This window comes from Sebastes fasciatus, chromosome 6 (assembly GCF_043250625.1).
Source record: "Sebastes fasciatus isolate fSebFas1 chromosome 6, fSebFas1.pri, whole genome shotgun sequence".
In the NCBI taxonomy this organism is placed as follows: domain Eukaryota; kingdom Metazoa; phylum Chordata; class Actinopteri; order Perciformes; family Sebastidae; genus Sebastes; species Sebastes fasciatus.
The window spans coordinates 8,802,209-8,817,037 of NC_133800.1; the positions used below are offsets into that span (position 1 = coordinate 8,802,209).

At 41.4% G+C, this 14,829-nt stretch overlaps 1 protein-coding gene across 4 annotated transcripts in view; it reads right to left on the reverse strand.

Annotated features, from left to right (window-relative positions):
* The window catches only part of golga1 (golgin A1), a 75,011-nt gene extending 60,999 nt beyond the window's left edge, over positions 1-14,012 (reverse strand). Inside the window, exons 1-11 of one of the 4 annotated variants that reach the window (XM_074637483.1) lie at positions 13,831-14,012; positions 12,614-12,907; positions 10,284-10,374; positions 7,764-7,838; positions 5,655-5,752; positions 4,658-4,690; positions 3,316-3,444; positions 2,844-3,013; positions 2,434-2,545; positions 2,222-2,305; positions 463-588 (exon numbers count right to left, since the gene is read on the reverse strand). In XM_074637483.1, the coding sequence (XP_074493584.1) occupies positions 463-588; positions 2,222-2,305; positions 2,434-2,545; positions 2,844-3,013; positions 3,316-3,444; positions 4,658-4,690; positions 5,655-5,752; positions 7,764-7,838; positions 10,284-10,374; positions 12,614-12,742 (1,047 nt within the window). In that variant the 5' untranslated portion in view covers positions 12,743-12,907; positions 13,831-14,012. The remainder of the gene's footprint in view (positions 1-462; positions 589-2,221; positions 2,306-2,433; positions 2,546-2,843; positions 3,014-3,315; positions 3,445-4,657; positions 4,691-5,654; positions 5,753-7,763; positions 7,839-10,283; positions 10,375-12,613; positions 12,908-13,830) is intronic. The other 3 variants (XM_074637484.1, XM_074637485.1, XM_074637486.1) reach the window with 3 other exon arrangements.
* Between the last annotated feature and the right edge of the window lie 817 nt (positions 14,013-14,829).

Consider the following 14,829-nt stretch of genomic DNA (forward strand, 5'->3'; position numbering starts at 1 on the left):
GACTAACAACGGCCAACAACTAAATGTAAGTTATGAATATTATCTGATGATGTCAAATGTTTGTTTACATCAATACTGTTTGTAAACACAGCAATAAAAAGGCCCAATCATTTCGATTAGTATCAATTAACATACCTAAACATGTACTGTAATTTATATGGTCAAAAAATGTCAGATGGAACATTTGACTTAATCCTACATTTAATCCATCTCATTTCATTGAATTATAATTGTTGAGAAATGGATAATTGATCTTATTTAGCTTAAATGACTGAAAGAAAGAAAGTTATTAATTTGGTGTGTGCATACTATTGTATATACATTAATGAGAGGAACGCTGTCCGTGTTTATGAAAAGAGCTAATCTTATATAAATTACAGAGTGGAAGGAATCTTTCAACATCTGCCACATAAAATAAGGTAGTAGGTTCCTAAACTGAGTCCTGCTCTAGATGTTCTTCACCTCCTCGAGAAGCTCCTGTAGATGCTCGTCCTGGCTCAGGTCCCCCTGTAGCCGTCTCTCCAGAGACGTCACTTTCTTCTGAAGGTCCGCTAACAAGCGCTCCTTGTCCTCCTCCGTTACAGCGGACTGAGGATGTCAAGGGAAGACATGAAATGGACTTCCAGCTAACCCTTTCTTAATTCAATTTTAAGACCTGGATTGTTAATATTGTTATTCTAAAAGCCTGATAAGATATTTGAAACTAGTTAAAAAAAACTAAATTCGATGAAACTCCCTGAATTTCCCTGCCTTGAATACATTCTCCTTCTGAATGATTTGATGCTTGAGGAGAAACCTGACAAGATGTTTATTGCTTGCTGTACAACTGCACATGCTGTACACAACATAATATTGCAGATATCCTGTACTAGGGCAGTACATTTTTATATAAAAATTTCCATGATAATTAAAATGTGGGAAAATGTAAAAAAAAAAAAAAAAAATCAAACTCACAATCTACAAGCACACCAGACTGTTTGAATTAGTTTACATTGTACTCCAGCAGGGGTCGCTGCTAAAAATGCACTGTGACCCCGATCTACTGCATGTCCTACTGCCCAGTAAACCAGGATAGTGATGCTCACCCTGCTTATCTAAGATAGACGCAACTAGCAATGGATAATAAATGGCATGGCAACACTAGGCATGTGAAAAGCAATGTGTGGAAGTATAGTTTGGGTTCTACACCACAAATGGCAAAATGATGCATAAAGATAAAGCTAAGTGGAACAATGTCAAACTACAACAAAGTTTAGGACTACGCTATGTGATCTGTTAGTCCTCATTAGGGAGTTCCTAGATAATACAGCTGCACTCTGCACACTTCAAGCACATCCAAGTTATTAAAATCAAATCAATGTCTATGCTTGACAATTGAAGCGCCTGCATAACAAGCACTCTCTGTAATCTTTTAGGCCTTGCCACAGTCTCAAGGGAATTTTTCGGTCCCTTTAAAAGTGTCCTCCAGTGATTGTTGTTTCATTGCAGCCTTTGCCTGAGTTACCTGAATGAACTGTATTCCGTTGAGTATTTATTTTCGTTGTCTGTACATCTTTTGCGCGGATTACATTAATATATTACTCGTATTGGCTTTTTGCTCGCGGTGCTTTTGTTGCATTTGCAGTGGCATGGTGAGTGTGGTTGTCGTTGGCTGTCCAACGCTGTCTGTCTGTGTTGTCCCCTGTGAAACACCATGCACCTTAGATGACAGCAAAATGCAAGAGAATCTCACACTGAGCTGAAATGAAACGAGTGCACATAAATGAGGTAAATAACATAAATAAACAGTCTCATACTGCGATTTGCTGTCATTTATGGTGTGTGGTGTTTCACAGCAGGGCGGGGCCTCAGCCCAGAGCTCAGCGGAGTGGAAGAAAGACATACAGCGGAGAGTTGGGAGTGTTGACAGAGTATTCGTTGCGTTGCGTTGCTGTGCAGGAAAGCTTCACAAGTAAAAACACTTTAGTGAAAGCTGACGTAAAATGAAGGATCGGATCGGGCTCAATATAGCAGATACCGATCAGATGAAAAGTACCTTTGAGATCGGATCAGGACATTCCTCATCCTCATTTATTTGAACTTTAAGTCACTCAAAGTGACAGCCCTAACTTGTACGGTTCCCTGACTCTCTCAAAGACAAGTCACTCACAGTGTGATATGCATCACCTGCATTTTAGACCATACACATGGATGAAGGGTTCCAACTGGATTATGTTCTGACCTTTTGTTGTTGCAGCTTCAGGGCGTCATGTTCAGTCTGTAATTCCCCGAGGGACCTCTCTAAATTCGACGCCGTACTCTGTGACTGAAACACAAACATTTCACAAACTCACTTAATTCACAGACAGCTGCATTGGAAAACTGTTTATGAATGAATAGCGTTCATAACTTCAGTACAGAAGTAGTAGAGTGTAGCTTGTGTTCAGGACTGACCTTCTGGAAGTCTTCAGACACCTGGTGGACGACTGACTGCAGCTCCTGGCATTGTTTCTCCAACTCACCGATCTTCTGGTCTGCCTCCTCTCTGAGCAGCAGCAGTTCCTCTCTGTACAAATTCAGTGACATGCACATTGTCTTCTGGTGTTCTTTCACAAAAATCACAGTTCAACAACAAATGTAAACTTATCATTTCTAGAGTAGGGTGTGATTTGCACTTTAAAGTTAACAAGCAAATCCTCAATGTAATTGCCGGGGATACGGTTGGCGTTTTTAACAATTGTCTAGGTTAGCTTAGCTCAATGGTAGCACAGCTGATTCAGAAGCTTGACCAAACAGACCAAGATAATTGTTTTGAAACGAGCATAAAGAAATCACATACTGCTGCATGTTGCATTCCTTCTTACCGCTCTATTTCAAGCTCAGAGTTGAGACTGCAGCTCTCCTCGTGCTGCTGTTCCAGAGTCTGGAGTTTCCCTCGAGCCTCGGACAGCCCTCGCTTTGCCGACTGAATTTCAGCCTCCTTTTGCTGGAGCTCCTGATCCTGCTGGCTCAGCTGCTCCTCCCTCTTCAGCAACTGATAGACATAAATGGGAAATAAATCATAATCGAAGAACATACCATCCACGAAAGAAAGTGCTGCTGACCCAGGTGAAATCAAATCACACCTCAGCAAACTAAGTGAGACTCTCCTATCCTATCCTGCACAGAGGCTCACAGATTGTGCTTACTCCAAAGCATAGCTCTTTAAAAGAGAGCAAATCCTTTCCACCTCCAATTTGCAATTTAATCGCAAAATGACAAATAGATGGCTGCAAACTGCATCACTGTTTTTACGTAATGCTACAAATCTGACCATCCAACTCCACATGTACGCACCATGTGTTTAACTTTAGCGAGCTCCTGCTGCTGAAAGCCCTCCAGTTCATCCAGGTCATCCCTTTTCTGGAAGAGTGCTAAGCTTTGCTCCATCATCTCCTCTATACGGGTTGACATGGAAGCCTTCTCCTAAACAAACACAACAGTTGTACCATGAACGAACACGTGCATTGTCCATTTTCAGGACATGAGCAGGTTTCAAGAAACCAAATTTAAGTGTGCTTTCACACCTGTAGTTCTGTTTGTTTGGTTTCGACCAAGGAAAAAATAAGACACTGTCTCCCTTTAAGCTTTGGTCACTCATTCACATATTATAAATAGACAGAGTTGGACACAAGCACAACACACTTATGGTTTAACTCCTTTTCTCTTTCTGAAATATCAGGGAACATCCCTGCAATCATATGGTGGCTCGCATACATAATACCATGGTTGTCACATGATCTTGCAGAAAAATAGGCTATATGGCGCTTATAGCCTCGACCAGGAGATTACTTTCTAAACCATTCACAATCAGCAGATAGCTTTTGAATTTGTGCTAAAATCACATATCTACTAGCCCCATCTCGGAACCCATCGGCTATCGGTCTGACGACGGATAAGCCTCTGGAGGCAAGGGGTTATATTTCTGGATATCCGGGCCAAGACTTCCTTTTCTGTGCGCTGCTCATTGTTTACAGTCCAATTAGCAACTTGAGATTCAAGACTGGAGTTGGAGTAGAGACACGACGTGTACGACCAGATTGTTTCACAAGTAGCCAGTTTACAAGCTAATTTCAAACCAATAAAAAGCTAAATCATCGTCAGACGACAGCCGGTGGGAGATTGCATTTTGGCCGATGCGTTCCACCTCTTTTCCTCTCCACACGGACTGTTACCTGCATTCAACCGAAGCCTGCTCAAAAGTGATTGGTCAATACTGCTTACCTACATACAAACGGAAACCTGACTGCTTCTAATACCAAAATCTAGTCCCGCTGTCTACAGATTCTGCATATGAATGCAGAATCTGTTTATAGAGATTTCTACTACCTTAACGAACCTCACACCACAACGAAACTGCAGCGCACAACTTTGATTGGAAACACACCCTCCTTTTCAGGGGTTTTCTCAGTCTGGGTGTTTAATCTGCACCAGACTTCAATAGACATCTTTCCTACCTGCCCAAGCAAACCGAACTAAACAGGCAAATACACCAACTGTAAGTTCAACTGTACCGCATCAAACAGGTTAGATGTGAAAGCACTGTTTTTGAAATTGATCCTTCTATTTTAAGCGTGGAAAACAGTCACATTAACAGTGTATTATTTGAAAGTCACCAAAGATAGATTTAAAGATTTACTTTTTCCACATCAGTCATCTTCTCCATCCATTCCTGCAGGTAAAGGATAGAAAGATATAAGTAGACAAGCCACAAATCAGGGGACTCAGTTATAAAACAGTACGTAGGATCCACACTAAATGTTTGCGTGCGTACAAATGAGCAAATGTACGTACACCAAAACAAAATTCAGATTTATAAAACCATGCGTACGTCTGCCAGAGCGTTATTTCCTTTTATAAATCCCAAATCAACTTGGAAATGTGCACACAGGGATCAGCCTCATATCCCGCCCTCTACACGCCCACATTGTACCATAGATGATCAATGTAAAGCACCTCATGAATGTTTCAGCATAGAAATGATCCTGCTGATCAATGGTTTCTTTATGGTGACTCACTGGAACAACCAAGAGGATGACTTTTTCTGACACAGAAATTGAGGAGCTTGTGGGCGAAGTGGTCCGTGACCACTCGCTCCCTCCTAATTCTTCCATTCACATAGACCTCGCAGTGCCAGTGCATTCATCATGCAGCGTTATGCATTTAGAGCGTCACCGCAATATTGATATGTTTACAGCAATCAGACTGATCGCTTCTAAAATGATGGTGTCAATCAGTGGTATCCCCCAATGTGATGGTGAGACAGCGCTGATTATTGAGCAGAATTTGATTTGAGATTTGAGTTGACTTATATCTACATTTGAAAGGTGTTTATGGAATTGTGGATCTATAATTATGAAGTAAAATTAAATGTGTTTTAATTTCATTTCTACAATCTGGCTTCAATTCACCACTCCCCCATCTGCATCGCCAATTTCCCCTGTCTCCATGATGTGTGTACGCATGGGTCAGAGTTTTCGTACAGGTGAGCACATTCTCCCATCAAGTTTGTTTTTATAGATCAAAACTTGCATGGGAAGTGGCGTATGCCTCTTTCAGGCCCCGTTTTGTGAGCACTCAACGGTTATAAATGAGACCCCAGGGCTGTACAATAACTGAGACAGAGTGGCGTTTACCTGATCCTTCTTTTCCAGTGCTAAAACCATCCCCTCTGCCATTTTGGCTCTGCTGGCCTGGTGAGTCTCATTCTGGTCTTGAAGCTTCTTTATGGATGCTGAGCAGAAAAAAGTGAGAAAGAGAAAAAGAAAGGGAAAGATGGAAACCATACAGAGAGGTTTGTAGGCAACCAATGAGAACAGAAATATTAAATAGCACAGACAGTGGCACCGTTAGTAGCTGTGAAACGTTAGAGTCCGATTAAGAAGTGTGTTCATCCAAAAAGCAAAGACAGGCAAAGATAAGCAATGCATGGCAACTGACAAAAATTAAAACGCAGTTTATTAAAGCGAACACTGCAATATCTGTGTAAACTGAAAAAAACAAAATCCACCCTAAAATAAGTCTAAATCTCATTGAAGTTCATTACAACTCTTACTTCAGTACCGGATAGAACCAACAACAAACTGAAGTAGTTCTTGACCATGAACGAAACCCTTCAAGTCAGCTCTGAGAGGGGCGCTAAGGGACAAGCTGTGAGGTCATTCAAATCAAAAGGTTTATACCTAAAAATGTCTGAGATATTTTGAGAGAAAAGTTGATATCTGACAGATGGTGACACTAGAGACTTGTGGAATACAACAAAATAAATAAACCTAGAGTGTGAAGTGAGGACAAAAGACCTGCTTAGATGCACTTTTACTCGGCCATCATCGAGTCCATCCTCACCTCCTCCATCACCGTCTGGTTCGCCGCTGCCACCGCCAGGGACAAGGCCAGGCTGCAGCGGGTCATCCGTGCTGCAGAGAAGGCGATCGGCTGCAACCTTCCCTCCCTCCAGGAGCTGTACACCTCCAGGACCTTAAGGAGGGTAGGGAAGATTGTGGCCGACCCCTCCCATCCTGGACACCATCTTTTTCAGACTCTGCCATCTGGCAGGAGGTTAAGGTCCATCAGGACCAAAACCTCACGTCACAAAAACAGTTTCTTCCCCATGGCAGTGGGGCTCTCCAACAGCCCATCCGCCCCCCTGTGACTGTCTCTCCCTCACACACACACTACTGCCCCCCCACACCCCTGCCGACACTGACTCTCCCCCCTCTCTCAATATTTGCACTATCTTTATATCATGTTTATAGCTTATTTGTAATTTGTAAATTGTACATTTTTATTATTTTATTCTAACGTTTTTATCTATTCTTTTGTTTTTATCTATTCTTTTGTTATTATACTGTTTGTCTCGCACCAAAAATGCCAAAGAAAATTCCTAGTGTATACCTCTTACACCTGGCAATAAACACCATTCTGATTCTGATTCTGATTCTGATCTGTAAAGCATGGGATCTTCTCCTGGCAGCCGTGACAGAGCCGGAACGGGTCACGGCTGCGTCCAGCGGACATTGGGGGTTAGATTGTGATATTTCTTGTGCACAAATTCAAATTTCAACCATATGGAAAGGTCACCAAAAACATCCACAATATAATCTCAACAGTGTTGGACAGACAAGCCAATCTATGTCACAAAAACAATCAAAAACACATGGACAGATCCATCATAAGAGGTGGATATACCAGTTTCTCCACTGACAGTAAGCCCAACAGACCAGAATGCAACACAGCTATGTATAAGACATGTTGATGGATGTGGCTGCCATCATTGTCTTAATGTTCACAACCGTAGCTAGGGTAGCTAGTGAGCTATATTTATATCATACAGTCTATGTTTCTCATACACATACGTCCAACTGATAGCAACAGGTTCAAATCACATCTTCGGGAGCAGTTACCAGGCATTGTAGGAAATCTAGGAAACCATTAATTAAAGTAGTTGTGTGGAGCAAATTGAGAGAAAGTGAGTACACCAACAAAGCAACAGACTTTATGCATATATAACTCTGAAATCAATTGTGCTGAAGAAATAGCAGTGTAAAAGATTTGAGGGTGGATTTTTAGATTAAAAGGAAAAAAGCATTCAGCGCTTCCAAAGCAAATCTCTAAAGCCCATGATATTAGCTTGAGGAAACATCACCTTCATGGGAGGAAGTGATGATACGCCAGGTGATGATTATTACAGCGGACAGACAGATGAGAGAAAGGAAGCTAATCGGGAGGAGAGTAGAGGTACGTACAATCCTGATGCTTTTCTAATGCAATCTCAAGCTTGTCCTTGGTCTTCTGCATAATTCGTAGCTGCTCAGCGTAGTCTAGTGTTGGGAAGTAGGGTGATGGGATGGGGTATCAACAGTACACACACACACACACACACACACACAACCACACACACACACACACACAAAGGACAAACAACAAGGAGGAACCGGCAGATGAAGAGAGGAGGCAGGAGACAAAAGTGAACAAAAGGAGAGGGAGAAAGCAAAAGGGAAAACATGATTGAGAAATAATGGAAGGTAAAACTATTAATGATTTTCTTATCTGAGAAAACCATACTGGTTAAAAAAGGCTGCATGAGAATGGGCGACCTTTAACCTTTTCTAAGGGTGCAAGTCCACCCAAAGGAAGGAGATATCATACGGAGTAGAAAAGGAAAAAACTTAAAATATGTCAGTGTCTGTGTCCCATTGAATATACAACCGGCAATCAATTCTGAATCTGAAACATTCTGCATTTTGCAACGTGTAGAGCCTGGTCAGGTTTACAGAGAGATTAGCTTTTTCTGGTTTAAATTAAAAACAGGGAGAGGCAAACAGATTTTCAAACTTTGTGGTAAATTTCAATGGTTGAGGAGGTGATGGGAAAAATTAAATATAATTTGCATTTTTGACAGTTTCACAATTAACTTGGCCTTGATATATAACACGTGTGTCATTTCTCATAATCTGCCACCATTTTACTGGAAAACTGATTTGCTCAAGATTAAATTCTGGAACTCTGGCAAAAACAAACCCGATCTCATGGGAACGCGTATAAACAGCACTTTTCTGCGTGTCAAGGTAATGCATTTTAGGCTTAACAATGTGAAACAGCTTTTCGCGTGTCATTTAATGCCACGTCATTTACGTGTAACGGCCGCAATTAGGTTAAGGCAACAAAACCACTTAGTTAGGTTTAGGAGCTCCTATAGCTCGGAGCCATAAAGACCCTCTATTATAGTTATTTTAGGACCTTGCAGGGGAACAAATCAGAGATCAGCGTTTTTTTGATTTATTTTTGGTGCAACCCACTACACAGCAACTCTTCAGCATAGCATTATTACTATTACCAGCTTGTTTAAAGTAGAAGTTTGGAGACATGTTTCAATTTCTTCTGTTTACTGTTACCGTCTATCAGAGGCACGGGACTGTTTTCCCCCAAAAGGGGGCGTGGTCATGTGAGCCTACTCTGGATGACGTATTAACGGTCTGATGTTTATCATATTTACACGGATGCGTTTGCATTGCAGTCAGTACAGACTACATGGCGTACACATGACACGCCAAAAGCAAAAAAAGTGTTGTTATTGCACGTGAAATGACTTACGAAATACTGTCATTTCAATTTAAACTTGAACTTTTATTAGATTTGTCATATACATACAGATACATCATGAAATTTGACCTCAGCATTTAACCCGTCCTTAGGAGCGGTGGGCTACAGTAAAGCGCCTGGGGAGCAACTTGGGGTTCAGTGTCTCGCTCAAGGACGCTTTGGTTTGGTGAGATCGGGCTGCAATGTATGTTAGACTGGTAAATGGACTTGAATTTATAGTGCCTTTCTAGTCTTCCACCCACTCAAAGCACTTTACACTTCATGTTAACATTCACCCATTCACACTTCGACATGCGGACTGGAGGATCTTCAGATTAGTGGATGACCCTCTCTACCTCCTGAGCCGCCCCGTTAATCTAACTGAACTGGACTGAACTGAAAGTGAAGCAGTCATGCTCATCAAGTGTTTGTAGTTGTGCTACGCAAAGATTAAAGCACTGAAAATTAACTACTTCGTGACAGTAATATAATTTGCTACAAGACTGAATACAACATTTACATATCCCAGTTTTTTCACACTGGTTCCTGATAGAATCTAGTTATATTCCTTTGGCAAAGAGAATTACTTTGAGTTGCTGTTGCCACTCTCATAGAAGAGACACATTCAAGTTTCACCAACAAGACCACTGTTTTATCCAATATTTTGCCAGTTCTGTGTATACTGTTTGTCTAGATTAGTGCTTAAACTGGCTAGTCCTTTGAGGCCAACTTTCTCATGGTCTGGTAGTTATAAACTTAAGTGCTTTTATTTATTTTGGCTGGGACTGTGGTGTGCAGAGAGAAGAATAGAAGCATACAAAATAAAGTTGCTAGTTTAAAAAAAAAAATGGGACACAATTTGAGCTTGGCTGTCAGAGTTGCCTTATAAGGCAGTATAGGCTATTAACTGATAATTTATTTAATCTGCAGGTAAATAATAAAGTGTAAAATATTTATCAACACTGCAATGACATTTTGGTTAATGCTTCAGCCTTGGTCATTCAGAGTGGGCCATTTGATATGATTCTGATATTTCATCATCCAACAGTTATGATAGGATCGATTGCTTACAGTCCAGTGCATCACTGGTACAAGTTGCACTTGGGTTTACATTTCTCTTATCCTGTGTACTGATCCATCCTGAGAGCTACAGCTGCTTAACCTTAAAGTCTGACATATCCTACCTGATAGCTTGGCCTCCAGCTTCCGGATCTGATCATTCCTTCTGAGAAGCTGTGCGGGCAGGTCGTCCCTGGAACTGCTGCCATCGGATGCCTGAAGACACACAACACACACACACACACACACACACAAGCATTAGGTAGAACTTAATATTCATTCTGTTCGGAATGGGGAATTTAAAGCAAATATCCATCTGCTCTTTCACAGTCAGCAATCATCAAGTGTGTTCAAAGCATTTCAGTGGTAACTTGTTATTTTCACCGCAGGTAGCATCGCTCTATTAACTGGCTGATTTCTAATCTGCTCATCAGTCGTAAATTTCGAGAACTTCCTGGATATCAAGTCCACATGCTCAGTCCAAAATCTGGAGTTAATCATTGATGTTGTTTATCACAAAAAGTAATTCTTCTATCACATTGGTGTTGTGCTACAAATACCTCTGTATGATACATCATTGGTATTTGGCTAGACAGCTGCAGGAATAATACAAATATATGAAATGGACGCAGAAAGTAAAGGTGCCACCAGTCATTGTCATGCAAAGTTGGCTAAACTGTAGCAGCCACAGTACTGAAGTCTCTTTCACACATGCAGTCTATCCCTGAAATGTACAGAACATTTCCTTCATGGGCTCACGTGTGAATGGGATCGAGGATCAATATTCAAGGAAATCTGTGCTGCCAATGTCCCACCTGAAGACCTCATAACATTTCAGGGAAAATGCCAGTACGGCTGTGTTGTGATTGACAGTAGTAACATTGCAGGGACAAGCAGGTAAAGGGTTACGATTGTCTGACTGCATACGCTTTCACATGGAGCGAGAGAAACCAATCACAAGACTCCGCTGATAACGCCGGTTCGGTGAGGGTTGATTACATATGTACAGTATGCGATTTTTTTTCCCTACAATGGTGAAGGCAAGACAAGCCCTACTCTGCCTCTGATTGGCTTGATATTCGTAACCAACCCCAACCAACGAAGGCAACGAGTACTAGCCATTCGAAGACAGAGTAGTGTGGGTCAAGACTTTGCCAACCTAGGGGAAAAAAATTGCCGACCAGTCCACCACCGCCTTTCCCCATCTTCTTCTTCATCTGCTGGACTGTTCCTTGCCCCATCTTGTCTGGCATTACCATGGCAAGTGTGAAAAGGCGCTAGATGGAAATGTTCCTGAATGTAGTGCATGCGTGAATAGTGAAAATCACTAGCGGTGCCTGAAACCAGTGATTTACTGGGAACTATGTGTGAAAGAGGCTCAACTATTCATTGTACCAGAGACACAATGTCACATGTTGGCAGGCAGTTTTGCTACTCAGCGACTTCACTAAATAATTTAGCCAAGTGCAACTGAGACGGCACTACAGCCTCAGGAGTCTGGCTTCCCCTGTGAGGGATTGCACTACCCTGCTCCAATGAACAGAGCTTTACCCCAGATATGGATTTCCTTTACCCCAGATATGGATTTTTCTTTACAAGCTATGACAAAAACCTCTCTCTTGAAAACCATATAGGATAACATCGACACAGCCCTGAAAATATCACTGCGTGCACTACAGAACCCACTGAAACAGGTAAAATGAGCAGCCACAGCCAAACAAATAACAACTCAGAAATAAAACACAGATAAAGTCAGCTGTGAGTGTGTAACACAAGAAATTCATCAACAGGGCATCATGTTAGACTGGTTGGTCTTAAGAACAAACACAGTCACACCCAAGCCCTGTTACCTAGAAGTGCCTGACTGGTGACAATTTCAAAAGCCAGCCAGGGGCCCCATTATAGCACTGACCTGAAATTCCTGACTTTTCTGTTACTTTCCAGAACTAATTCAGAGTGAAAAGTGACATGTGAGAAATGATATATGACATGACAATCCATCCTTGACCACCATTGTTTTTCAATCTATTTTCCATTACGGCTGGACCGAAAACAGTGAAAGCAATCGTGTGAACACAGTTGGAAAATAAAACCTACTACTTACTTTCTCGTTCTAAACCATTTAAAACACTCGCATGGACGAGTAGTGTGCTTGCGCAAGCATGAGACTGTTTATGCGGAAGTGTTTTAAATGAAAGGTTTTATCGAAGATGCATGTGTTTGGGAAGTAGTGATCATACAATTGGATAAATGACACTTGGATTATGCTGCGCGAGTTGTGTGAGAGTTTGTAAACGGATGTTTTGATAATCCATCAAGACTTTTCTCCATTTCACTGTGGAGGCCTGCAAAAAAAAAAGTTTTCCTCAAGAATTCAAGGTAACACGGGGTGAGAAATTGCTAAAAAAAACTGACTAGTGGCTAGTGACTGGTGATGATTTCACAAAGTACTTACAAAGTCATCCCCCGAGTCTGCCCCCATTGAGGTGATGGATTCCTTGCTGATGGTGCGCGGTATACGAACACCACTCCGAGGTGCTGTGGCTGCCTCCTCTGCGATCTTCTTCTTCAACTTGGCAAACATGTCTGTCCTTTAAGTGTCTCTTTTTGAGTGCAATTTCTGGAGAGTAAGTGACGTCACGTGACGCATGGAGTTTATGGCTCCTTGTTCTGAGGGCTGAAACAGAGCCGCGTCCTTATGCAGTACCACTCAAAACAAGCTTGTAATGGTAATTCCATTCTGCTACAGCTAGAAAAAGAAAAAGAGACAGTTATTATAATGCCAAGATTGACAACAGTGGCTACTTGTCTGCAACAGGCACATGTCACATTGTTGTAATGAGCCCAACAAGAAGTAAGATATTTTTGGCATCCACAATTGTCATCTAATAATTGACGGGCAATTTTGGCATATTAATGATAGACAAATGCTAGAACATTTTGGTTGTGGTTGTTCAGTCTGTGTACTCTTTAGGACACTTCTAGCAAATAGTCTAGCAATAATTTGGAAGGTTTTGACTGACTGGATAAATTATACATTACTGGAAAAACATCCAGTTTGTCAAACCGATTTGTCACTGTTTTAAGCTTAAGCTTTTTACCTGCCACTGCCAACATGTACCCCGTATTTGGCAGGTGGCAGATGTTGATTTCATTCCCTGCTTGGGAGACTAAATGTGTCTCACATTTGTCCAATATTAGGTGATAATTGTGTTACTCAAAGCAGATGATAAACTTATGAATGCTTCTTTTGTAATGCAAACTGCACCAAAACAAATCTAAATGTTTGAGTTTGGTACATATGCTTTCACAGGGCTTAGGGAAACTTATTTTGAAGTATTCAATTCATCAAAAATGATTGCATTGGAAAAGTAAAACCAGATTTAGAGTTTGTAACTAAATGTGTTTCCGTGGCTGAGCTACAGTGTAAACCAACTATAACTAACAACCTAATAGCTCATGTGTGGATCTTACATTGCTGCAAAGTAAAAGCTCTGTCTGTTGTGTCTCATCAGTGTTAATCCCATTAAGAAACGTACAATTAACCTGTCAGACTATGTTTTGACAAGCAGCTAGCCTGCTAGCTCTTCCAGCCACAACAATGACAGTTAACGTTAGCGATGCTAGCTGTCGTTAGCTCGCTCGTTCACTGAAGTCGCCTCTCTCTCTTACCATATTAACTTCCATAAAGTATCAGTCCGTGGCGTTGTCAAGTGCTCAATGACTGTACGCTCGTCTTGTTTCTGTATATACACTCAAAGAGTAGCTATCATTGTGTCTGTCGGTATGAACTCGCTGTCGCTGTCTCGTCTGACAAGCTAGCTGCTGCTGCTGCAAGTTGGTGAGCTACGAGCTACACGTCATCACCCCAACACAGATGACTGGTGACGTCACGGCAGCGCCTCTGCTCATTGGCTAGCAGAACTGAGAGGTGTGGGGACTGGAGCTGGCAACATGCGCCGCCTTCAGGCACGATAGGGAACAGCAGCTTCAGGCATATGCAGACTTCTTCTTCTTCTTCTTCTTCTTTTTCGGTGTTTATTGGCGGTTGGCAAACCAGCTTATAGGTGCATTACCGTCACCCACTAGACTGGAGTGTGGAGCAGTAGATTGGAAGAAAAAAAAAAAAATAATAATTATTATTAATAATAATAACAATAGTAATAATACTACAAAAAATTTAATTCTCTCCATTATTCCTGTTGCCCTTAAGTACTTAATTAGAAGATTGTGTACTTTCTTAGATGTCTTTCCTAGCAGATTCCCCATTGTAATATTTCCATCATCTATTCCTGATAGCAATTCCCTTCTTTCTTTGTCATATTTGTTGCACTCTATAAGAACATGTTTGACAGTTTCCGGTGTATTACAGTGCGTGCATAGTAATCCAGTTGGGTGCTTGCCTATTCTATGGAGTGTTTGGTTTAATCCTGTATGTCCTATCTTCAGACGGGTAATGACCATGCAGATGCAGACATACTAGCCTACATCTTTTAGCTGCTTATTGTGTCATTAATAAAAACAGTTTATTAGTACATGTCAATATCAAACGCCTGGAAATGCTCCATGCTGCAATGGCTTGAACAAGTGAAATCCCCGCCTTTTTCTTCCCAAATATTGGACAAATGTGAGAAATATTTAGTCTCCCAAGCCACAGTGACATATCAGTTT